The 25824-nt window shown below is 45.9% G+C and overlaps 2 protein-coding genes and 1 long non-coding RNA gene across 4 annotated transcripts; 2 read left to right on the top strand and 1 right to left on the bottom strand.

The window, feature by feature from the left end:
• Positions 1-1736: 1736 nt before the first annotated feature.
• Positions 1737-15690, bottom strand: LOC136060582 (uncharacterized). Of its 2 annotated transcripts, none has more exons than XR_010623374.1 (4): positions 15635-15690; positions 6466-6561; positions 3983-4072; positions 1737-2288 (listed from the first exon to the last, which is right to left on the bottom strand). It is a non-coding gene; the product is annotated as an uncharacterized LOC136060582 (long non-coding RNA). The 2 variants fall into 2 exon arrangements; XR_010623375.1 differs by lacking the exon at positions 15635-15690 and adding an exon at positions 11006-11083.
• LOC136060581 (ferritin light chain-like) lies at positions 15348-18246 on the top strand. Its single transcript, XM_065755250.1, has 3 exons — positions 15348-15533; positions 16367-16513; positions 16788-18246. The coding sequence occupies exons 1-3, from the start codon at positions 15351-15353 to the stop codon at positions 17292-17294; spliced, it is 837 nt and encodes a 278-aa protein (XP_065611322.1). The 5' UTR covers positions 15348-15350; the 3' UTR covers positions 17295-18246.
• A 4065-nt stretch (positions 18247-22311) lies between these two features.
• On the top strand, positions 22312-25581 carry MYOD1 (myogenic differentiation 1). Its single transcript, XM_065755243.1, has 3 exons — positions 22312-23017; positions 24155-24233; positions 24849-25581. The coding sequence occupies exons 1-3, from the start codon at positions 22457-22459 to the stop codon at positions 25097-25099; spliced, it is 891 nt and encodes a 296-aa protein (XP_065611315.1). The 5' UTR covers positions 22312-22456; the 3' UTR covers positions 25100-25581.
• The last annotated feature ends 243 nt before the right edge of the window (positions 25582-25824 follow it).

Genomic DNA, 25824 nt, shown 5'->3' with positions numbered 1-25824 from the left:
TTGTTTTCCCTTTTCTTACTAACGCTCCTACAATTCATATAAATGAAGCCGTTTAAGAAACACCATGTCTCCGGGAAAAGGGTACGGGACACTGAAAACAGCACATTTAGACAATGTGCATGCTTCTGCTCTCCCAGATTTGAGTCAGTTATTCATCTCTACACAGCAAGTGCACAAATAAGAGATAATTAAGCTTTTACTGCTCCTCTTGTAATAACAGACCCATAGGTACCATCCTCTCTTGAGAAAAAGTCAACAATACAAAACAACAGGAGCTCCCTTTATTAGGGACAACACAGTTCAGCTCAATACAGTCCCACCCAGCAGCAACTCGAAGCAGCAGCCCCCAAGACCACACTGCCATCATATCCATCAGAAATAACCCCACACCCACCAATTATCACTTTAAGTACCTTTAAGATGCTGATCCTCAGTAGAGCCACAACCTTCAGCCCGCTTCATTCCACCAGGGCCAACCTTGCTCTGTCCTGGTGAGGAAGCTGCCCTGCCCCTATCACTGCAGCCATCAAGCCCAAGTGCCTGCAGCTGTGCAGCTGGGTGGGGCAGAGCTGGGCCCAGTGCTCAGCTCAGCACCCACCACAACACTCACCACAGCACCCGGGGGTCCGTGCTGGGCATCGAGGAAGCACCCAGCCCCACACCTGGCCTCCAACCCATCCCCTTCTCCTTCTGTGACAGCCTGAGATGCACAAAGCTAACTGAGATTCCAAGTGCCATGTCTGGGGATGGCTTCGGGCTGCTGCTTGGGGGCAGGATGGGGAGGGAGGGCTCAGGTGAATCTCATCTGTGTCACAGCTGGGAGAGAACCAAATGAGCCCACTGCAGCTAGTTTTGCTACGGGAGTTCTTTACCTATGCTACTTTTGTTTGTTTGTTTGTTTGTTTGTTTTTTCTCTTTTCTGGTGCTGCTATTACTGAACAGTAATTGAAATGCCTAAGAGGTAAGCAATACAAAATACAAGCTTGACGACTGTCCCAAAATATTCTCTTGGGAACAAATGAATAACTTATAAAAAACTTGAGGAGCAATGAAATATAGCAGGTAGGGGGAGGGCTGCGTGGCACTGAAGCTGTGCTGAGAGAACAGGGGCTTCTGTGGGTTCATTCTGCTTTTGTTTGGTCCCCAGAGATATTAATTGCAAATGGAAAGCCTGATCTGCAACTGAGCTCTTGCAAATGTTATTTACCAGGAGAGCACGAGAGTAATCAAATGCTAAGAGACCAGTGAATAAGAGCCTCTTGAGGAAACAGAGAATTCCAATGGTTGATTGATTGATTTATTTATTTATTTTTTCTCTGCTGCTCTTCAAAAGAGTCGTGTCTGGAGTTAGGCAATTTTTTATTATACATTTTTATAATTATCAGAAAAGTTTTGGCTATTGGGAAGAACTATGAGTTATTTTAATTAGCTACCATTAAAATGATTCCACCTCCTCTCTGGGCTCCAGCTCCAAAGCCTAGCACACACCTGAAGAATATTTTTCTCAAACACCCAGCTCCAACTGGGCTGGGTCTGTTCCCTCTCCATCTGTATGAGCCCAGCCCTCACCTGCCATGTATCCCCCCCAGCAGGTGGCTGTAGGCAGTGGTAGACAAGATGTCCACTCTGCCCTCTCTTTTCAACAGACACAGCCCCCCACCTCTGGAGTGGCCTGTTCCTGCATGACAAAGTCTATCTCGCACCAGAAAGACCACGATGCTTCAGATACCATCTCTCAGTGCTGTGTAGGGGGGAATAACTGCTCTTTTCCAGCTGTTGCTCCTGCTGGTTTGGTGTAGGATGATGCAGCGAGGATTAGGCAGCTGAATGAAGACTACTTGTAAAGTGAACTCTATAAAAGTGACCATAGAAGATGTCCATACAAGTCACTGTTGGGTATTAAGCTAGATAGCTGGTAAGCACCTGCAGTATGTTACATTGATTTTTCCATTTAATTCTAATAATGGTGTGCAAAACTAAGAATGAAATTTTGTTCCCAATCCTAAGGTTCGTGCACTTGAAAGTTCATCTTCTCTTCTAGAAAAGGTCTGTAAGCAATGATGCATTTGTTTTTTGTTAGTACCAAAGAGAATGCAATAGATTGCAGTTGTCATCACTGTGTCCTTGGACCATCAGGCCTTCTACTGCTGAACAGCCTCAATGTATTATTTGTGTTTTTCCTTAACATAGTCCTCTGTGACAACTGCAGTTGCAATCTTCTCCATAGTGCTGATCCTCAGATGGTAATTAAAAATGTAATCATCTGACAATCCCACTTTGGTTCCAGGCTGTGAGAAGGAAATAAAAGCTTCCTTTTTTTCATCTACTGAAATGCTTTTAGCTCCTTTCAGATTTGTCATAACAACGATACACTTAAGGAATAATCTAACATGGGCTTAAACCTCTGTTTGGTACAGGCTGCTAAAAACGCCCTTCTCAATTTGATACGCTACACTGATGTAGAGCACCTTTACGTATCTGTTTCATTCCCCCCCGGTGGATGTAATTGAAAGGTGTTTACACAAAGTAATAGCTAGCCCTAAGTGAGTGAGCTAAATCTACAAATCTGGATGTATAATGAATATGATTTAGTCAAAAATAATTAATTGTTCCACATTCAGCATCATTCTGACATTACAAAGTTCCTTCCCCCTCCTCTCAAGGGTTTTTCTCCTTCAATTCATTTCTGACTTCTTTCCACTGGTGTCCCCAACTCTAAGGCACTCTTGAATGAACACAGGCTTTTTCCCCAAGCCTAATGACACAATTCCCATGCACGTTTTGTCTGAATTTCCAGCTTTGTTTCCCCCCAAAGGTCTTCAGTCATGAAGATCTGAATAATGCAAGTCAACAGTGCCTTCTGAACATGGCTCTGCAGCACCATCTCCTCTCCTCCTGTGCCAGAGGAGCGATGACTAGGCAGGGAGCAGATCCTCAGGCACTCACAGTCTTTTGGAGCAGAGGGTGAGGTGCACCCACAGAGAAGCACCGCACCAACTGGCAGCTGGCACTGTCTGTCTCCCAGCAGCAGGGCATTAATAACCAGTGACAAAATGCTATACAGTTCCAGCATGATGTCAGTGGTGTTAACCCCTGTCAATCCTGTATCAGCACTGGTGAATGACTATTTTTCATTTTCATATTACCATTGAAATACTCCATGTTGAACAAAACAGTGGCTACTTAGAATAACTCTCTATTTTTCTCTATTTCTCTGCTTTTAAAAATGAACCATCAGGAACCAGTGCTGCCTATGTCAAACAACAGCTTAATTCATCCCACGCATGACTTTCTATTGAACTTCTTTTGAAGAAAAACACAAAAAACTAACCAGCCCAAGCCAACTTCTATATACTACACACAACTGCGAGCACCTTCTGAGAGGTACTGATAATTTTCCACCTATTAGATATCTGAATGCATTTGAGGAATTTTCTGGAACTTGCAGTGTGTGAACACATTACTCTGAAATGCTGCATTACAGCAAATATGCTACTGCTTTTAGGAATATGAAATATATATTTTCTTCTCAGTTCCAACTAGAGAATGCAAAGAATTATTTTTAAATGGCATAACCAAAAGTCCCCCTTTACAATCTCAAAGTATTCTGGTATTCCTTGCCTCCCAGCTCAGAAAAGAAACATGCCAACTCTATGTAAAGTCTGTAGGGAGAGACAGCATTGCTTATTACAGTAGCAAAGAATACTACAAGAAAGTGGTTTTTCACATATGCAATCAGCTCTATATTCATAGTCCACTAATAAGAACAGCCCTGTAGAATTTCACTGTGATGATAAGCGTCAGTGTGCCTTCAGATTATTTGGAAGGTAAGGATTATTATGAAAAAGACAGGATGTTTTGGGCTGTTTTTTTGTGTTGTTTTTTTTTGTACTTGCAGATTAGAAGTCATATTTTCATTTATCATATACTTTGTTTTTCACTGGCAAACTTCAAGATAGGTACAACAGAATCACAGACATACCTAACCCGAGTTCAGGTCAAGTGCAGTTACATCCTTCTATCTTCTGCATTACTTTAAGATGTCAGCTTTACCATAGGGGAATCTTTGACTCTAGAAAACAAGATAAGTCCATAAGGAAAATGTCTGGCATTGCAAACTACTCCTGCCCATCTCAGTGCCTACACTTGTGCCAATAGCTGTCACATTCAGTTTGTACAGGGAGTGGAAGCACAAGATCAGACAGAATGGGAATGCTCTGCACTCTCAACCACAACACGTGATGCAGCTGTTTCTCCTGTTTGGGTTTAACCTGCTTTTTTTAAAAACAAAAAAAGCTCAACCTCTCCAAAAAACCAAAGAGGTTGATGTGACATAGACTTTCCAGTGAATATTGGGAGAAGATGTAAGAGGATTTGCCACCTTTGCTTCCTGTCTATAGAGCAACTGGTCCCAGTGGAATCAAAGCAATAAACCCATATATTGTTATCATATGTGAAGTCTTTTGTGCCAGCTCTGTACTAACTTCCATCACAAGGAACAATTGCAGGCTGAGCTAAGAGCACAGCACAGGCTCTGCAGTCACGTGGGAGCAGATGACAAGAGGGAAAGGATGCAACACTTGCAACATTTCAGACCTGTTGTGGACCTCCTGAAAAAGGATATACTTTGACTTAAATCAGCTCTTAGGGACATCCACCACCAGGCAGTGAGCAAGCCAGCTGCACCTCAGTGAGAGGTAAATCACACAACTTCTGCATCCATGTGGAAATAGCAGAAGACTGACTTGTTTGATCCCATGCCCTTTCTAACAGCAGATAGCAAGAGACAGTGATGGGCAAAGTTCATATGAATGCACCAGCACCTTCCTCCTTCTTTGGCAGAGAAAAGGAGGAGCAGTCTACATATCCAACCCTCCCCAAATCACAGCAGGCGGTCGAAGCAGGGGGAAGAAGGGGTTTTCTGCAAAGCCCGTGCCTTTGAGGCAGCAGAAGGGCAGAGCTCAGTTTTACAACTGTTGGCCCCAACACAATTTACCATTTACAAACTAATCCTCCACCGTTCAAGAGCACAAGGCCTGCTAAAGCTCTCATGTCCACTTCTCTGATTCTTCATTGTCCACACTGACAGAGAGAAGCCCAAGACCTAATTGGTGTGTAATCCAATCGCTGTCCAGACTGTGTCACAGCACAATGCTTTGCTTGTAGAGGCACGGGTTAAGTCAGCCAGCTACTGTTATGCACCACAGCAGGTGTGAAGAATGTCCCTCGGCCTAGCTGTGTGTTGCCACTCTGTCAGGGTCCATTTCTGATGCTACTTTCACTCACCACTTAATGATTGTTTTTCTTACTGGCAGCAAGCTAATTGTCGGCTGTAGGGTAAAAGGGCACTTACAGTATTTTTGATCTTGAATTGCAAATTCCTCAACACCATAACATGGGCCTCATATGACGTGAAACACTGTTTTCCAGATGCCCAAAATGTGGAGGACTGCTAAAAAGCTCTTTCCTTCCTTAGTCTTAATCCAGCAATTAATAAGTTATGACTTGCAACGTCCAAAATGCTTCACTCTGTCGTTCCTCACACCAGACATTACCACACACCCTTTTGATAACAGCTCAGACCTGCAAAACTAATTTGTACCTAATTCCATTTAAATCGGTGTTAGGAAGGTCCCATCCACGTGTAAGTGGTTAAAAATCTCTGGAAAGAAAGATTAAGTGTGCTGCCATATTTAAATGAGGACTTGGGCTGCTCTGAGAATGGTATTTTGTGTGGGTTTTTTTGGTGGGCTTTTTTTTTTTTCAGATTTACCACACTAAAAGGAGTAGAAAGTTGTACTTCCATTTTGCTGAGTTCGTACCACAGTACAAGAAAGCTGAGGAAGAGGAATGCAGACAAAGAAGGCAGGACAACACTTACCACTCCACCCCCAGTGAAGTAGTACTTGGGGTCTGTGGCACCCAGTCATGCTACTGGGCACTTCTAAGAGTCACATACAGCGTTTCTTTCCAGTGACAGGTCCAAGGGCCATGAGCACAGAATGAGCAGATACCACCTATTTCTAATGCACCTATTCATCTAACAGCCTTGAGTATTTCCTTCATGTACGGAGAGCTTCTGACGCTGTTTCTCTAAGCCTCTGTTTTTAATGTGGAAGCAATACATACAGGAGGAATACCTGATGGAAGAACTACACTGAGACAGAAACTGTGCAGGTCTGTAACAGGACAAGCCATTCAGAAGAACAAACCAGTTGAAGTCAGCTGGATAACCTAACTAATTCAAGTGGCAAGAAAACAAAATGGAAATAATTTCCACACCACCACACAGATGATCTTAAATCAGTACATCTGGCGATCTGGAGTTTTTCTATGTAATTCCATATAGGTTCATAGGTTCATAAGGTTGGAAAGGACCTACAAGATCATCTAGTCCAACCATCCTTCTATCACTATCCCTACCCAACTACTAAATCCTATGACCATTACTGTTACTAAGCTTACCCAGTCTTGTGAAGGGATGAAATACTTTGCCACTCTTTCAAATCCTGGGTTGGCAGAAAGGAACTGAAGAAAGACTGTCGAGCTTCTCACCACTAGCTGCAGAGAAAGACAAAATATTCGTTATTCAAAATGTGAATTGGGCCATCTGTGCTTACAGTGTTCAACAAGTCTTACTCAGTGCTGAAGCCAAGCTGTTCATTTCACCCATACTTGTCTAGTGCCATCACCGAGGGCTGACTTCCAAACATGGGTGGACAACAGTTTACATGGCAGGGGCCATGAGACATTCTTGCATCCTGAATCAGGATTTAGCAACGTCATGTGCCAAGCCTTAGAAGCATGCACAGTATTTGCAACTGAGCACCTGCGGAAATCCCATTTCCTGACAAAGAGAGGCCTCTAATATTCATGTTTTTCTCCTGGGCTTAGGCCACACTGTAATGAAAAATGAAATGTGGGGGTTCACTGAGAGCTTGCTTGAGCAATCAGCAAAGGCATGCAGAATGAGAAGCCTGGCTGATAGGATCTGACCAAAACCATATGCAATGTAGAAAGAAGAAACCTGCATCCTTCCCCTGCTCCCTTCACTCCAACCCTCCTTGGGTTGCCACTGCTCTACTCTGTCCAAACTCTGGCTGCTGCCCTCCAACATTCCCTATCTCTGAATGCCCACACATCTCCTCACCTACTACTGACCTGGCACAGTCCCCTTTGCTTCTGTGGCTGCATCTTAACCCCAGTTTCTCTCTGCTTGTCCTCTTCTCTTTCCGCTGGTTCTGGCAGCGTGTGTGTGAAGCCAAAGCTGTCGCAGCTCACAGATATCACCCTACACACTGCTCTGTGCCTATCTCATCTCTGCCAGGCAGCTCTTTAGAGCTTAGAACCAATGGCTGCAAACACTAAACAACTGTTAGATGCCAGCGGTCCTCTAAATGTCTCACACAGCCACGTACCTGACAAGACAGACTCAGGCTCTTACAGATCCAGCATTTCTCAGGGTCCTACTGGTGTTTTATAGGTCTCTCAGCCTCATTTTGGGAACCAGCATCCATCACTGGGTCATGAGAGCATGTTGCATGCAGAATGTCAGCCACTGTTTCCCAGTTCCACCATGATATGCTGGAACACTGTCTCCCTCCTAAATGCTGGGTATAAGAAACCCATCTCTGTGGCACAGTGCCTTCTCATTCCCTCCTGCTGACCAGCTCTTCCCCTGGTAGTTTAGGGGACTTACCCCGCCTATTGGCCATGACAGTGTGCATTCAAACAGCTGCTCAGGCTGGATGAAGCACCTGCTCCGGGCAACAGCAGCTGGAGTTCATTTTGGGTCCAAAGGGCCGAGGCCAAGCGGGCTGACCACATGTGCACTAATCCAGTATCATCAACAGCTCCACCAACAACAGGTGCCTCTTTGAAGAGAAAGGGAAAAACTATTTGGGGAGGAATCAGACCTTTATAAAGAACATTATGGGCCAGGTCCTCAGCTGGTACATGCTCAGTTCAATCATGAACTCTCTTGAAGTTGTATGAGTAATGCTCATAGACACCAGTGAAGGATTTGGCCCACTCTTAGTGTTGCTTCTCTTCTCTGTTTGGTTTTCCTCGGAATTTTTCACCTCCTATCTTTGCTCTGCACTGAACTTTTTTTAAAAAGAAAAAGGAATCTTAATGTCCTGTTTGCATCCCAGAGTCTAGACCGTGAGCATCCTTTCTCAGAAACATGGACGATCCCGTTCTGAGACACATCAGACAAAACCCCTCATAGTCCCTTAAGAGAAGTCTGTTGGCCCAAACCTCACAAGAATGGCCATGTACTTGCTCTGGCCAGTGGTCCATGAAGCCCAGTGCATTATTGCAATCTATGGCCATGAGAAAATGATCAGGGAAGAGTGCAGGAAACCCTGCCAGAAGCAGCTATTGGCTCAGCTGCCTCCAAGGAAAACTTTCTTTTCATTTTGCTGGAAGCTGGTGTATGACACAATGTGTACAAATCTGTTTTTGTCCTCTCGGAGTCTTACTGATAGGTTTGGATTAATGAAAGCCTCCAAGATTTTTCCCTCCTGAGTGCTGCCAGCCAAGCTCTGTACAACCATTCCACACATCTGGACTCACTCCTGGCAGTGATCCTAGTGCCTGTTTCAGGAGAACAGGGGAGCCCCCTCCAGCCTGAGCAGAGCAGGACTCACACAGGTGTCCCTGCAGGACACTGCCAGGAGCACTCTGCCCATAAAATCTGAGCAATAGTAGGCTTTCAAAAGTGCTCACAATGCCCTGTTAGGGGAAAACGTGACCTTGCTAAAGCTGCTCGTATTCACCAGTCACAACTTCCCTAGCTTTGTATTCTAACATTTATTTTCCTGAACTGCACTTCTTTTCATTCGTGACCTTCTGAGGTTTGACTGGTTTGAGTCACTTCCCACTTGGGACCATGTCCCAGCTGGGTTATATTACAGAACGAAGCAAAGCAGAGTCAGTTCAAGGAGCAGAGCTGGTGGCCAGAATGGCACAGGCAGAAAAAACAGTCTCATATTTGTAACAGTCACTGACTTCACCACAAATACACACAAGTGTCAGTGCTACTGTGTTGGCTTTAGCATTTAAATAAGACTCAGAGAATTTCCCTTGACAAACACTGCAGTTCAGACTCACTGACACCATTTGCTTCCTGCATTCAGTGCACGGCACAGGAACGCCCAGTGCTAGAAACACAGGCTCAGCTGCTGTGGACTCCTGGATTCTTCCCTTTGAGGCTTTAACCACAACTCCCAAGCTGGAAAATATCAAAGCATATCTAAATATACAAAAGAAGGCAATGTGTCCCAGTTACGCATCTGTTTTGTCCGCACATATGCCTGAGGGAACTGCATAGTGATGGCACGCTTAATGCTGAGCAGTTTGATACCACTATGTCACTGCCCACACAGCACAAGCACTAAGACCCTCCCAGCATCCAAGAGACCCAGAGCTTTCCCTAAACCTTGGAATCCCTTCTGTGGCGTGCTGTCACTGGGCACATTTCATGCAGACCAGCTGCACAGGATTTATGCAGCCCATTTTGGAGTATCAAAGCTAATTTTTTTGTCTTCGCCTCAGGCAGGTGCTTGGTATGTGGGATTTCAAGCAGAGAGAAAAAAAGGGTCTGTGAGAGTGTCAAATGCTCAGCATAATAATTTCTGAATTATACAAAAGATAGCAACAGGAGCTGGTGGTTTAAAAATCAAGAAGGAAAACCCTTCACTGCACCACTGTGGGCAATGCCACAGAGTCCTACAGACCAGAGTAACTTTCCAAGGTTACCAGTTAATGTTGCCGGCTGCCTTAGCGGACAAGAGCCAGATCCACCCTACATTGTATCTCGTAATTACAAGGAAATCATGCTAACGCCCAAATCAACAGGTCCTCTGCACAAAGATTATAAAATCAAAATCAATTTGTATTTGTCTGAACCTTGCAGAAGGGTTTGCTGCAAGCAGACAACAATCTAATACTCGTCACTGTAAGAACCTTATAATATATCAAAAATCATTAAAATTAGGCAGAATATGATAGGGAAATGGACACCCTAAAGATCTACACCTTCACTTCACTGGAGATTAGCATAGTCTTTAAGGTCTGTGATGTTTATGGGAAGTTACTCACTTCTGTTTTGTCTGACTCACCTCCCCTAAATCATAAAATCACACAACCATAGAATAGCCTGCGTTGGAAGGGACCTTAAAGATCATCTAGTTCCAACCCCCCTGCTGTGGGCAGGGCTGCCCCCACCAGCTTAGGCTGCCCAGGACCCCATCCAGCCTGGCCCTGTTCACTTTCAGAGAGGAGGAACCCACAGTTTCTCTGGCACAGCCTGTGTCAGCACATCACCACACTCAGTAAAAAACTTCTCCCTAATGTCTAACCTAAATCTCCTCTCTTTTAGTTTCAAGCCATTCCACCTTGTCCTATCACTATCAGACCACATAGAAAGTTGGTCCCCCTCCTCCTTGTACAATCCCTTTCAGGTACTGGAAAGCTGCAATGATGTGTCCCCAGGGCATTTTTTAATGATTTTTAATCATTTTTTGCTCAGCTTCATATAAACTTTGAGAGGGTTCTTCCTCAAATAAAAACTGTGACTATGGCTCACTCACAACTTTCTGGTGAATGCAAAACCAAAAATGTGGAATAATCTCCCCTTCACCTGCAACATCTTGTACACTTCTCACCACAACTGTGGCCTCAATGCCTTCCCTCTTTAGGCAAGCAGTAAACGGCATCAGCCAAACCATTCCACTCCCTGCATTTAGGAAGCAGGTGCTCTTGGTACCAGCAGGGATACTAATTCTGACTGTCAGTGCCACAGAGCAGCAAGACAAAGAAGGGTTCCTGGACTTTCAACAGGAGATGTTTACTACTGGCAAATATTACTGCAAGCTCAAACTTTGTGAAAAAGTACAGAGTGCATCTGCTCACGCTCATCTCAAAGATGTCTGATGCTCTTTCAAGGGCTGCTGAGCACAGAGTGCACCTACCAGAGTTCACAGGGCCTGAAAGACATTACCTGCAGCCACTGACTTCAGTGGCACAGACTGTACCAGAAAAGGGCAGTGCCTTTTCCAACACGTCAAGTCTTATTTTCTCATTTGTCCAAAAACAAGCACAGGTTCTTATTCATCGCTGTGAAAAGCAAGGCAGAACAAGAAGGGTGAGGGATACAAACCGTGAGAGACTCCAGGCAATTGGGGATTGCACAGACCCCTTATGTAACGCATTGCCTGGGGCACACCACATGTTTTCAGAAATTCCTCAGAATCCCTTTATACTTGCTCCAGCACTAAGACTCAGTAGCTTCAACCTCCAATAAGTGACTGGAATTACAATGTACCATGGACAGATCGCACTGACGAACCTTAAGTTTGCTGTCCAGTGCTTTTTTTAAATATAACTTGAAATAACAATTGCAGTATCTCAGAGGAGGAGAGACGGGGGAGGAAACTTGGTGTAGGTAAACTGCCAAAATGTAACACTATTTTGGAAAAAGTGACATGTGCTCAAAGGAAAATGGAGCTATACAGCTGGTAGTAACAAGTTAGTAGTGTCTGCAGTACAGTTTTACCAGAGGAGCAAGCATTAAGGAGCCTATGAGCATGCACACAGTCACAGAGGCTCCAGCACAGGCTGCACTCAGCCTACCAGGGATGACCTAAGGCCTCCTCTCTGCTCCAGGCCACCTGAAGTAAACTCTTCTGCAGGAAGGGAAAAGACAGCATTAATTACAGAGGCCCTCATTTAGGTACTGCAAAGAGGAAACAGCATGAATTGGGAAACCCTTCCAGACCTGCTCTGTGACAAAGTTAAAGAAAAGGATAGACTTTAATCAGCAGAGTTTCAAAGATTTCTCTAAGGAACACACTGGTTTTGTTTATCCAGAATATGGAAAGTTCTTTAAGAAAGAATTTCATCGCAAAAAAAAGAAAGAGGGATCGGCCAAATTCTTCACACCCGTGTGATGCAGACTTAAATAAAAAGCAGCCTGTGGAACTAAACAAACAAGCAAACAAACAACAACTAAATAAACAAGGCAAAGCTTACGTCACAGCTGCAATGTCACAATTTTATCCAGCTGCTGATGCAAAGTGGGAAAGCTAGACAATGGTCAACAAGACATTCCATGACAACTGAAAGACACCCTCATATACCTCAACTGGCTTCTAACTCTGCAATAATTGATGTATTACATATGCAAAAATATCAGTGAACAGAAGAAAAACAGAGCTCTAATTCCCTAGAAAAGGAAAGCAATGGAAAACAAAATTTTGGAGTATCTGAGGCAAGTTCCAGAAAAATGCACATCTAAAATGACTTCAAAATGAATCTAAATATTTGCGTACAGGATTTCAGTGTGATACCTGGCTTTAGGAAATGGAATTCATAAATAGTAGATATTGCATAGTCACACAGTAATGTTCAGTACATATGAGCCACAAAAATAGGCTCCTGTCTGCTCTGTTTGATACCAAGAATAAGATACACACTGCAGAGGAACTACATTCTAGCTCATACTTTTGAGAAGCTCTTATCTTGTACTGCTAAAGCATACCAATTTCACAGCACTACAGCAAAGTGGACCTTCCTGAACACTTTACATTTGCTCAGAGAAACAAAAACAAAAAATATATCCCAGATGACCACCTCAGAGCTCAGTCACAGGGCTGTGGTCACCCCAGGGCCACCCCACGTTTTGCTGATGACTACTCTTACTCTAAGACTGTTCTTAAGAAAGCCCAGATTTCAAGCTGCTTTTTTAACTCTATGAGTCATACAGAACAAAAAGGCAAATAACTCAGAAGTCTTGCTGGCTTTTCTTCCATGCAAAATGGGAAATGAAACAGAGTGGGATCAGACAAAACAGTGAAATGAAGCACCTGTTGAGCATAGCAAAGCATATGGATAAATGGGTAAAGTGGCTTCACATTCAATAGATGAGATTGTGAATTCATGGGTGCTGGTATGAACCATTCTCCATTTCCTGCCAGAGAGCTTAGGTTTCACTTAATTATGAAATAAAATCATGAATGAAGAAGGCTAATTTACAGGCATACATATCATACATTTATTTACAGTTTTTTCCTCATGTAGCCTTCAATCTTCACTATTGCTATTAATGGGCACTGAATGATCACATATGAAAAATATTTGGTAGCATTTGATATATCACTTACAAAGCACACAGCTAGAAAGCAGTTAACAGGTGGTGGCTGGGCAGAAGCAACAGCCACAATTTTTGCTACCTATGGTTACAGAAGACAATTTGATCTCCAGGTAACAAAACACAGCTTTAAATGACAGAGAATCAAAGCAGAAATGAGCCAGATTCAATTAAATATTTGCAAAGCACTCTCAGCAGAAAAAATATTTCTGACTGCTGAAGCCCTCTGACAATAGCTCTGTCCTCTCTGCTACACTCAGCTCACTCAGCCAACAAATTCAGAGGAGGGGCACATTCTACAGGAGCTTCTTTTTCTGGAACATGAACTGCAGTTCTGCATACCATGCTGTGGTTGCTTGGCTTCCCACTCAGCCATACCACTTCGAGGATTTTAAAATGTGCTGTGTCAATATCATCCCAAATCACAGAAATAAATTGAGACATTTAAATAATCCTGGATTACGGGAATAAGGAGGGCCAACCTTCTCACTAATCCTGTTTACAGAGCCCTTGGGTGCAATAGCTTGTGCAGAACTATCTGCTCTTGCTCTTCCTCAGCATCCAGCCCTGGCATCCCAGTGGCATCTGTTCTTTCAGAAATCTTGTAAAGCACATTCATATCCAGGAATAAGGCTCTAAAGAGATTCACTTGTATGAAACTGATATATGGACACTGTTACCCCAGCTGACTAAGAACTTTTCTAAAGCACAGAGTTTGGAAGAGATACGTAAAGCTCTCCCCTCAGGTGAGTGCAGTTGACCAACAGTTCCTTGATCTTAAAAGCCTGGTAGCACACAGTTGCCCATATTCCAGGTCACGCTGCAGTATTGTAGCCAACTAAGAAATTAAACAAAGCGTCTGTCTCCTTGGATACAGCATTACTTAAAAACCAAGATTTGAGATCACATGTTTTTGGAACAGATGGTACTGTCCACAGTCCAGAATCTATCAGCATGTGACACCACCGCACCCTGCCTAGCAAGAACCCCCAGGTTACTTTCTAATGTTTTTTCTCCATAATAGATGTAACTGCGGTAGAAATGGCAAGTGTTTCCTTCAGCTCTCTGAGGCAGAAAGCAAAACAAACTGAATGGTGTTCTCATAAAACAAGGGGTTAAGGAATATTTAGAACTAAGGAAATCCGGAGTCAGATCAGGCTTGTGCTTCATATATGGCCTTAGGAAATGTCTTTGTGTCTTAATTCATCACTGGCATGGGATAACTAAAGACATGAATTTCCAAAAGACAGCATGTGATCAAGTCTACTAATACAGACATAAGTATGTATGCACTAATATGCCCAGAAATTGAACATTAAGGTCCACCAAACAAAATAAACTACTAGTTTCTCCAGAGATATTAGCTAACTGGCTTTCTATTTTGCTTTTACATTCCAAATTAGAGAATCACAGAATCATTGAGTTGGAAGGCCCTGTGGGCGCCTCATCTCCAGAGATGCTCAAGTCCGGGCTGGATGGGGCCTGGGCTGGTGTGGGGCAAGCCCTGCCTGTGGCATAGGGTTGACTCCAACCCAAGTCATTCTGCAATTCCCAACTCCAAAATACGGTAAGTTAAACAACGAGGGCAGAATACTGCAGAAGATGGAGGCACCAAACTGGAAATGGGCAGGTTTCTGCTGAGCAGCTCTCACACCCCTGTACCGCCAGCTCTCTGGTGATGGGCAGTCAGATCCGATAATAATTACAGGTGCAACAGGCTAGCAGCGCTACCCACAGTCCCCAGAACAGGTCTGTGGGGGAGCAGTATAATCAGCTAAGAAATACCGCACGGAGCAGCACGCAGGATTGAGCTGACTCAGCAGAAGGTCACTGAACAGAAAGTTATCTGAGTCACATTTCCACTCCAGCGGCTGCTACGTGTGCAAGGCAGACGCCCAAGGCATAGCACGCGGAGCTGCATCTGCGCAACAGGGCAGCCGAAGGGGTCGGGAGCCCGTCTGTGGCAGCTACCGTACAAACCGAGCGCCGCTGGGACACCTGACGCGACCCCGCCGCCAGCGGCAGGCGGAGCGGACGACGCCCGCCGGGCTCGGGGCGCGCCGCCCACGGGCACGCAGGAAATGGCGGCAGCGCGGCTCCCTCCTCCCCCGGTCGGGCGGGAGGCGGGCGGAGGCGAGGCGCGGCCCAGGTGCCTGCCGCTATATCAGGCGTTGCGGCGAAGAGGCGCGGCTGCCCCATGGCGGCGCCCGCCATGGCCGAGCCGCGCTCCAAGCGGCCCCGCGTGACGCTGCCCGCCTGCCCGGCGCACCGCCCGTTGCCCGGCAGCCGCGTGAGGCAGAGCTTCCCGGCCGCCGTGGAGGAGGGCCTGTGCGGGGTGACCGGCGCCCTGCTGGAGCTCGCCTACAGCCTGCAGGCGCTGGTAAGGCGGGACGGGCGGGGGGTGTAGAGACAGACGGTGGGTAAATGAAAGTTGAAAATGTCAGCGTGCTAAGGGCAGTTAACAGTGCGCATAAAAGTTACCTTAGCGGTTGAGAAGGTGCGGGAGCTTTCTGCCCGTGAAGTCACGAGCGCAGCGTGCCCAGGAACTCAGGAACTCGCTGTAAAGCGTCGGATCTCAGTGCTTCTGTGAACAGGAACGTGAAAGTGAGCGCAGGAAAATGTGTGCATATCGTGATGAACACTGTTAATAAGACATTCCAGCATTTTCCAAACATTCCTTAATGCTTTATGGTTCCCGGTGGTTATCAAAATAATGAAACGCCACCTTGCGTGACTAACTTTTCCTCGGTTTTTCTAAAGGGATGAAACAATTACTTTGTATTTACACAGTGCAGCAGGTCAAAATGAGCAAGACGGTAAGAAGGAGAAAAACCTATGAAATAATTTGCCTCATCTTAATAGCTTCGAAAGCTTAACCTGTGTTCCCTGTACTGGGACTATGCCTTAAAAATTGTTTGTATTCCAAGGGTCTCTGCTACCAAGAGAGAACGTCAGTAGAGACAAACAACATACTGTATCAGTACTAAAGTTACCTCTCTAGAAGTAAAAAGCCAGAAGGATTTACAATAGAAGTAAAAAGCCTTTTTACTGAAGACACCATAACTTACTATATTTTTAGAAAGCTGGATGAATGTTTTTGAAGTGATTGTACTGGTAGAGTAAGTTCAATTGGAAGAGACTCCTGGACCCTGACAAAGCCATGCTTCAAGCAAATCTTAACAACTGGGATGTTTTTGTTTGTTTTTTCTTTAGGGTGAATATTTTGATCAGTCACATGTGGCTCTACCAAATGTTTCAAAGTTCTTCCTGCATCAAGCTCTGGAAGAGAGAAAAGCTGCAGAGGCTTTGATGAAGTACCAGCAAGAAAGAGGAGGCCATTACTGTTCTAAAACTATACAGGTATGTAGCAAGCAATGAGTTTTCAAGCATTCACTATGAGCGGTAGTTACTCTAACTTCTTGCACTCTGTTGGTACTTCAGATCTCTGCATTCACCCCCATAGATTTCCAGGTACAATTTTATAGGAGTTATAAACCTAATAGAAAAGCTCCAAACTAGGAGTTTTAAATCGTAATGTGACTTCTTTGGAGGACCAGGTAAGCTGCAGGAAAACAGTGAATATGGTAAGATGAGCTGTTCTTCTGAATAACTGTAATTCTGTCTTTGTTTGTAGAAACCAAACTGTGACTATGCCGTCGGTCTGATGAAAGCTCTGGAACTAGCTATGGTACAGTGGAAAACTCTGACACGATACTTTGAAGAGCTTTATGCCCTAAGCATTGAAAATGCAGACCCTCATAGTGCAAGCACTATCAAGAAACAATTTATTGGGCCCAAAATCCGGAAGATCAAGATGATGGGAGATCTCCTGACCAATGCTCGCAGGCTTGACTGTTCCCAAGATGGCAGAAATAGTCTTGGGGATTACTTTATGGACCGGTTGCAGAAAGAGTTCAGAACAGGCATAGAGCCAGAGTCTAGTCAGCAGTGCAGCCCCTGTCCGCCTCTCCAGCAGTGTGCAGGAGCTTCAGATGGTCTGAAGCGACCACAGAAAGAATTTTCCCAGCACAGGAACAGCATAGGGCCAATATATGCAACCATACACTGTACCGCCATGCTGCCACAGTGTACTAATGATGGCACAGGAGCAAAAATGAAACAGGGGAGGGAGGTACTTTAATGCTGTGGGTTTTTTCTTTATCATTGTGGTCCAGCTCCAAAGGCAGACCTGTATGGAGGAGGGTGGCCTGGAGACTAGAACCAGGCGACGTGATGCTTTATCACTTTTTCACCCTATCCCTCATTCTCATTTGAGCCACAGCTCAAAACCCAGCCCATTCCACTGTCTTGTTTAAATGACAGCAAGGTTGCTAGTTACCCAAGTTGTCAAAATTCAATGCATTTTTATCTAGGCGATTCTTCCTAGAAACAAAAAGCTTCTAAGCCTCTTCAGTCTTAAACGGTAGTGTTAGCTAATGCAAATTATTTTAGCAGTATATGCAACTTTTATAAAAAAAAAACTTTAGTAAAAAGAAATGTCTATATGGGAAAAAGCCCAAAGATTTAGTTTTATATTCTCAGTTTTTATATATTTTATATTAGTATACTAACACAGTGTAATGAACTGTTAAAAAGACTTGCTTTAAAACAAGGCTTTCTTTGCTTATTTCTATCATAGTAGCAGTTAAAAATAAGTAGTCCAATTCACTTACAACCTGGCTGTTCCTATAGTTGTATACTTCTCCAAGATGAAGGATGCAAACATTTCCTCAGTGGTAGGAATAAGACCAATGCTCTTAGGCACATGGTTTAGTTGTTATGCTGTCCTGTGTGGAGTCAGGAGTTGGAATCTAAGATCCTAATGGGTTTTTACCAGCTCTGGATATTCTGTGATTCTGAATTCCTTCCATTCATCTCCTACAGGAGTGCCTCTCTTTCTCTATACTGGCTACCAAGGTCACCTAGAAAAGCAGCTGGCTACATCAGCTGCCTGCAGCTAGGTTGTGAATTGGTTTTTAATATACCACATTTTTATGCAATTGGTGTTTGCTTCCTTGAAAGATTCTTACTTATATGTAATGTTGCAAACAATGTTCCTATAATGCTTGAGAATAAATTGTTTCATATTAAAAAATGGCATTTTGCATCCACATTGTATTCCTCATTTTATATTATAAGTGTGACAGTACTTAGATTTTGCATACGTACACAAACTGACACCAGTACTTAACTGTGATTGAGAAAGTTGTATGGATGAATCTGAAGATGAAAGCAATAGACCACAGAATGAAAATAAATGCCAGAAGACATCGTTAAGGTAAGATAAAATATTTTCAGTAAACAATTCGACTCCCTTATGCTGCTGCAGTTAAGTACCCATTTCTGTAAAGACCACTTACTTTCTGTTAGCATTGCAACACAAGACAGATGATTACAGCCTTGATGCTTTCCCCATCTTTCTAGTACAGTGACTCAACTCTTTTCTTTTAGTTGAAGGGGAAAATACTTTAAAACCATCTCCTGCATTCTCCAATAAAAATACTGCATTGTGCCACAAGAATGGTTTGAAATGCTTTTAGTAACATGCTGGATATATGTTTGGGGTGGCTGCTCTCAAATACGGCAGTAGTTTAACAGATATTTCCATCTGGGCTGGATTCCAACACCCACCCTCACACTGAGCATACCTTATTCAACAATTAGTTCCACTGACTGCAACTCAACATGAATAAGAGCAATGGAATCCATCCTTCTCAGCATTAGTACACAGCTCACTACACATGCACAGAGCAAAACTGGTAGCTGAATTATAAACTTATAGTGTTGTGTGACTAACAGAGGCAATGTTTGATCTACAGCAGTCTTCCTCATTAAGAGTTGTTAACCTACAACATAGGCACCGTGTTCCAGCACTGAAGACCTCAAATGAATTCCAGCACAATTAAGGAGCCCAACGTTTAAGCTTTTTCAATGTGAGACTTACTTGCTGCTTCTTTTTCCTTGAAATACTGCTGCGTGTGCTTCCCAGAGACTCTTCTCATTTTTATCTTTGTAACCAAACACACCAGTACTTTCTCAGATTGTAGGCCTCTCTCTCCTGAAATGCCTTCTGGACTCTGGACCTGAAGAGACAATTCTATTAATTTTAGGCAATCCCACAATCAGCTGTTTTCCCAGTCTATCCTCTGAAAAAGTTACCATAGATAAACCGAAGCTTTTCTTGTCCATGTGATGCTTGTGCTGTGAGGCAGTGCGTCTATGCCTGCGATCTCTTTGTCAGCAGTCCCCTTCTGCTGTATACAGAATGATCCATGCTTTGCAGCTTAGGAAGTACAACCTGCCACTCTCTTCTCAACTTCATTTCAACTGCCCCGAGAAAAGGAGATGAAGATCAGTGTGGAACAGGTATAGAGTCAACAGCATTTAAAGCGACTGCACAGGTCCCCATCCTCTGCTGAGTGCTCACTCATACGTGTGCTCTGTATCTGTTCTTGCAAGGCAATGCCCAAATAATCCAGAATAGCCACAGAAGCATCACTAGTCTAAATATAGCATTCAAACTGGAAGCTCTGGAGATACCTATTCTTTACTTCAAATTATGAGTTACAGCTACAGAGGCTTCCAAACAGGAACCAAAAATGGTGCATTTCTAAATGCTGTCGTAAGAAATTCCTGTAGTTGTAAGGGAAGGGAGCTTGCTGCTGTCTGTTCTCAGAGTGAGGAATTAACAAGTGTCTTGGTGGAGATCATGGCATATTCGTTCTTGTTTCCACTCTGGCCACACAACATTGAGAAGAGCATCCTGGAATTTTGTTCTTTGCCAAGACTTGTTTCTGGCCCACAACATCTTTTGGACAAATCCATCATTGGGCAAAACACTAGAAAGGTCATTTGAGTTTTGGTGCCAGCAGCAGGGCATGTGTCATTGCAGGACTGTAGGGGCCAGAAGGGACCTGTGGAGATGACCTATTCTAAACCCCTGCCAAAGCAAGTTGAAGCTGCTCAAGGGCAGCTTCACTGCTAGACAATTCTGAGCAGAATTCACCAGCTGGTCATGGCTTTCTCCTGACTTTTCCACTTAGGTGAGCTCATGCACTTACGAGCACTCATGGGCAATTACTGGCAGTCTCTCTGTATTGCCTGTCCAAGTCTCACCATCTGTTACCACTCTGCCCAAATTAACCACTATGCATGCCAGTCCTCAAATGCCTTTTCCTGGGGTCAGATGTAACCTAGATGCATGCTCACAGAGGCAGATTATTTAGTTAAATATTAGGAAAATTACCATTTCCACAAATGAAAACAATGATCTGAGGAGAGTTTATGGGTTCTGAGTGGGTCAACATGGCGAGCACCAATGTTTGACAGCCAATGCACAGCTGTTATACTATACAACTATTTCTCATTTTGTGTTATTGTATACAAAGTACTATTTCCAATACAAATTATTTTTATTTTAGCTGTTCCGTAAAGATTAAAGCAATCTGTTCCCTCCTTCCGGATCAAAGAGCCTCTACAGTAACAGTGGAGTGCTTCCATGAGGTTGCTGCTCTGTCTCAGAACAGCTGGGAGATACACTTCTGCATGTGTAGGGCTGATCGATAGCTGCTGTCCTCGGGGTGGATTGTTTTTCAGCGCTGGATACAGTGAAAGAACAAACCTGTACGGAGTCCAAAACATCTACTAAAAAAAACTGATCTTCAGGGTAATGACAGAATGTGACTAACAGTTGTTATCTTTGTCTCTACTTGGAATAAGTAAGTAGCAAATGAGGGTTGCAGATTGGGAATTTTTGCAAAAGCTGAACGACAGAACAACAGAAGAACTCGCCATGGTCAGCCCATCTGAGCTGCCACAGGAGTGGGGACCACAGACACGACTGCCAGCTGTTCTGTCACCTTCTGAGATGCTCTCATCTTTGCTGCAGGGGGAGCTTTGCCTTTGATTTTAAATGAGTCGGAATGTCACCAGCACTTATAATTGCAGAATGGAGATTAACTTTAGCCCGCGGTAGATTAAAAGTCCCCACAACTACCTTAATCGTATGGTTAATGAAATCACACAGCTGAACTGCTGCACTCCAGTACTTCGACACTGGAGTAAGAACTGAACTTCCCAGTTGAAGTGATATTCCACACCCAGGCTCCAGCAGCCTTGAGAGATGTTATCAAAGCCATCCTGCTTTCCCCGATCCCCAGCTCTGCTAAGGCTAGCTGCCCAAAGCCACAAACTTATTGCACAAGCAATCGGACTGCGGTGCAGTTCCACGTGCAGCACAACGCTACTCGTGAGGCAGTCAGTCTCTTAAAAGGCTCTGGAATTACGGCAAGCAGAGCCTCGAGTTCAAAGAGGTACCTGAAACACAAACGTCTGTATCCGAGCCGACGTGCCAAGAGTCACTTACTATAGCGCAGGTGTGCCACCCGCTGAGGAACCACGCTCTCCCGCCGCCGCTGTGCCCCGCAGCGCGCTCCCGCCGCCTGCTCGGCCAGGCCTCTCCCTCCCACTCACAGCCGTGCCCGAGCCCTGCCCGACAGCCGGCAGCTCCGTGGCACGACCCGCCGACGCCAGCGCTCGGCCCCGTCCTGCGGGCACCCCGCGGGGTTCTGACAGAACAGCTCCCGAGCGGCCGCACCGCGACAGAACAGCTCCGCGTCCCGTGCCCCGCACCCCGCCGGCGGAAGACACGCGGCAGCCGTCCCGGCGCATCGCTTCGGGGCGAAGCGAGCGTTGGGACGACGCTCCGCGAGCAGCCCGACGGCCCCGGAGCCCCTTCCCGCAGCTCGGACGGGGCGCTTCGCTCCCGTTCCCTCCGCTTCCCCGAGCTCCGCCGACGGCCGCGGGCCGCTACCCCCCCCTGCAGGCGGCCGCGCCGCGCCGCAGCCCCGACCCCACCGGGCTCGTCGCGCTGCCCCACGCTCCCGGTTCCGTCGCGGACGCCCCCGCGGTTACCGTGCGGCCGCGGCCGTCCCGCCGGGGCGAGGCGCGGGGCTCCGGCACCCGAGGGCGGCTCGGCCCTCCCCGCGCCGCCGCGCGCAGCTCCCCCTCCCCCCCCTCCCCGCGGGGGGCCGAAGCTCCGGGGGCTCCGTCGGCCGCGGCCCCCTCCCCGCCCCGTGGTGCCCCGCCCCGGCCCGCCGGGGGCTCCGGCATAAATACGGCCCCGAGCGGCGCTCCCGGGGCGGCGCGGCTGGGGAGGGGTCGGCGGTGGTGGCAGCAGCCCGCGCCGGTGGCCTCGCCTGGGACAGGGCGCGAGGGACCCGCTCTGTGCCCACCTCGCACAGCCGCCCTCGGGATCCCCGTGCCCCCCGACCGCCGTCTCGCCCCGTGCTCCCGACCGCACCCATGGACTTACTGGGCCCCATGGAGATGACGGAGGGCTCCCTCTGCTCCTTCGCAGCCGCCGATGACTTCTACGATGACCCGTGCTTCAACACGACGGACATGCACTTCTTTGAGGACCTGGACCCCCGGCTGGTGCACGTGGGTGGGCTGCTGAAGCCCGAGGAGCACCCGCACCATCACCCGCACCACCACGGGCACCCGCACGAGGAGGAGCACGTGCGGGCGCCCAGCGGGCACCACCAGGCCGGCCGCTGCCTGCTGTGGGCGTGCAAGGCCTGCAAGAGGAAGACCACCAATGCTGACCGCCGCAAAGCCGCCACCATGAGGGAGCGGCGGCGGCTCAGCAAGGTCAACGAGGCCTTTGAGACCCTCAAGCGCTGCACCTCCACCAACCCCAACCAGCGCCTACCCAAGGTGGAGATTCTGCGCAACGCCATCCGCTACATCGAGAGCCTGCAGGCCCTGCTGCGCGAGCAGGAGGACGCCTATTACCCGGTGCTGGAGCACTACAGCGGGGAGTCGGATGCCTCCAGCCCTCGCTCCAACTGCTCTGATGGCATGGTGAGTGTGCCAGGAGGGAGATGGGGTCCTTCCTCCTTGAAGTCCAGCAGCAGAGGGAGGCAGGGTCCCCACGTGCCAGGTCACTGGGAAGAGAAGGGAAATCAGTTAGATTCCTGGGAGGAAGGTTAGGCAGTCCCTGTGTGCCAGGGAGCTCTGTGGGAGGGTGCCAGGCCCCTGGGCACCTCTGATTTCATGCTCTGCTGTGCCTGTTCCTCGAAGGACAGCAGCAAGGTGGGTCCTCTCAGGTGTGGGAATTACAGAGGAAAACACACAGATCAAGTCTAGGGTTTGTTTTCTGTCATTTATCGTGATAACAGGATGGCCCAAGAAATGGGAGTTGTTTTCCTTGACCCTTATGAAGAACGCCAGCTCTCCTCTCACTTAACCCCGTGCACACATTTACCAGCAGAAAAAAAGAGGCCAGGCTTAGAACACTGGGTTATGGGGAGGGGACAATGGTGGCCGCAGGACTGCTGCCGAGAACGGGACCACAAGGGAACTTCCTGGGATTTTTTTTTCTATTTTCTAGTGAGGATAATCATCACTGAGCTGAGTACTTGGGACTCCGAAATAGTTGGCAGATGGAAAAGAGTTACACAAATATCCCCTCCTCAAAATACCACCTTTTCATTATAGATTCATATGCTGATAACAAATGTATTGGTCAAGGTTTAGCCGCTTTTCTTTACAAAATCTGAGTAGGAAGAGAAACTAAAGGAAATCAAAACGTACATTGGTGGCTTTCTCAGAGAAACTCATGTTTGGAAAAGTCTTCCAAAGTTAGATCAAAAGAATTCCCTCCTGTCTTGGGCTGTCTTTTCTGAACTGACCGTAGGAGTAGGGCAGTACTGATGAGATTGCTGGAAGACCTCATCTCTGGTCAGACCACAGCGTCAGTCATAACAATGATGGTCATTTTCTTTTGGAATGGCTGTGCTACAGAAATAATTCTGGTGTAAATCCATCCCTTTTTTTGGGCAAATTAATTCTGTCTGCTCCGTTCTACGACACAAACTTGACAGCATTTCAGCTGAGAGCGACAGCACAGATTAACTACTGAAATACAAAATCAGGTGGTTCCTGGGACCTGCAGAAAAGGCAGTCCTCCAGCCTCACTCAGATTATTCTCTTTTCCAGATGGAGTACAGCGGGCCGCCTTGCAGCTCCCGCAGGAGAAACAGCTACGACAGCAGCTACTACACAGAATCACCAAATGGTGAGTATTTGCTGTTCAGAATATGGCTGTGTGGAACGTGGAGGATGGGGACAGCCAGTGCATTACCCTCCCTGCGGTCTTCTCCATCCCCACTCACTTAGCCAGGCTGCAGAAGGAGCCTTTCTGTCCAGCCAGCGAGCTGCTGATGCTGGCAGAAGCGCTGGATTTCATGTAAGCGTGTTTGCAAGTATAGGGGATATGTTATAGCTGCATTTCCTGTTTTGCAACATAGCATCTAGGTATACATCCCTCTCTTCAACTGATTTTTATTCTTAACCCCATTTTGCATGAAGCCTGTTCTAACCAGGTAACATCCAAATTGGAGAGATGGCTGATGGAATTCCAATCTACCATTCCCTTTCTAAGGACTGAAGTGAAGCCCTGGATCCATCCTCCCTGAATGGCAGTGTGTTTCACTTGGGTCTCTCCTCTGTTTCACACATTATAATCCCTTTCCTGATAACCGGTATCCTTCACTCATACTCATTTCCTCTGATTCTTTGCATGCTCTTGGTTGTGTACTTCAGCCACTTGCTGGGGTATCACGAAAGAACTACATTGTACTGACATTCAGTACTCATTGGATAAACTGATTCCATTTGTCTTTGTTTTTAGACCCAAAGCATGGGAAGAGTTCTGTTGTTTCCAGCCTCGACTGCCTCTCAAGCATCGTGGAGAGGATTTCCACAGACAGCTCCACATGTCCCATACTGCCTCCAGCTGAAGCTGTTGCTGAAGGGAGTCCCTGTTCCCCTCAGGAAGGAGCAAGCCTGAATGACAGTGGAGCCCAAATTCCTTCCCCCACCAACTGCACCCCACTTCCCCAGGACAGCAGCAGCAGCAATCCAATCTACCAAGTGCTATAAAGGCAGGTCCAGCCAGACTGCGAGAACAAACTGCTCCGTTCAGCCAAGCTCCAAGACCTGCCTTCTTAGACAGAAAGGACTTCAAGACTTGTTCCAGTTTTAAAATATCACGCAAAATTCCTTATATAACTTCTCACACCTGTATTACTACAAAATACGCTTAGTTATTTATTGGTTGTTAAACTGAAGTTATTTAATATGTCTAGAGATAAAAGCGTATACAGGGAAATGGCCGATGTTTAATTTGGGCTTTGGAGAATAGGAACCTGGCTCTTGAATACAAAAGAAAACAGAAATCTACAACAGCAGTGACATGAGAGATCCTTCTTCTTATTCCCCGTTTTGGCCAAAATAAGGTTGTGGACCATTTTTTATAAAACCTTTTGTATAATTGTAAATAAGAGTTGCTTTGCAAAAAAAAAAAAAAAAAAAAAAGAAAGAAAGAAAGAAAAAAAGAAAAGAAAAAAGAAGACAAAAACAAAGCAAAAGCTAAAATTAAAAACAAAACAAAAATAGGAAAAAATTAAAAAATATATATTTAATGTTGCTTGGTTTGTTGTGCCAAACTTTAACTTTATATATTTATACGATGTGATTGCCAAGAATGTTTTCAACAGTATTCTAAATAAAGACCCTTATTTATAAAATCTCTGGCATTATCTTGACTTTCATTAGAGCTTCTAGAGTTACTGGTGCATTTAGGAGCGGCGTTAAGATCACTGCCT

This window comes from Cyrtonyx montezumae, unplaced genomic scaffold (genome assembly GCF_038088225.1).
Source record: "Cyrtonyx montezumae isolate F1298 unplaced genomic scaffold, pur_monq_1.0 scaffold_10, whole genome shotgun sequence".
In the NCBI taxonomy this organism is placed as follows: Eukaryota; Metazoa; Chordata; class Aves; order Galliformes; family Odontophoridae; genus Cyrtonyx; species Cyrtonyx montezumae.
The sequence above is the reverse complement of the archived record's forward strand: the minus strand, read 5'-3'. Positions and strand labels throughout refer to the sequence as shown.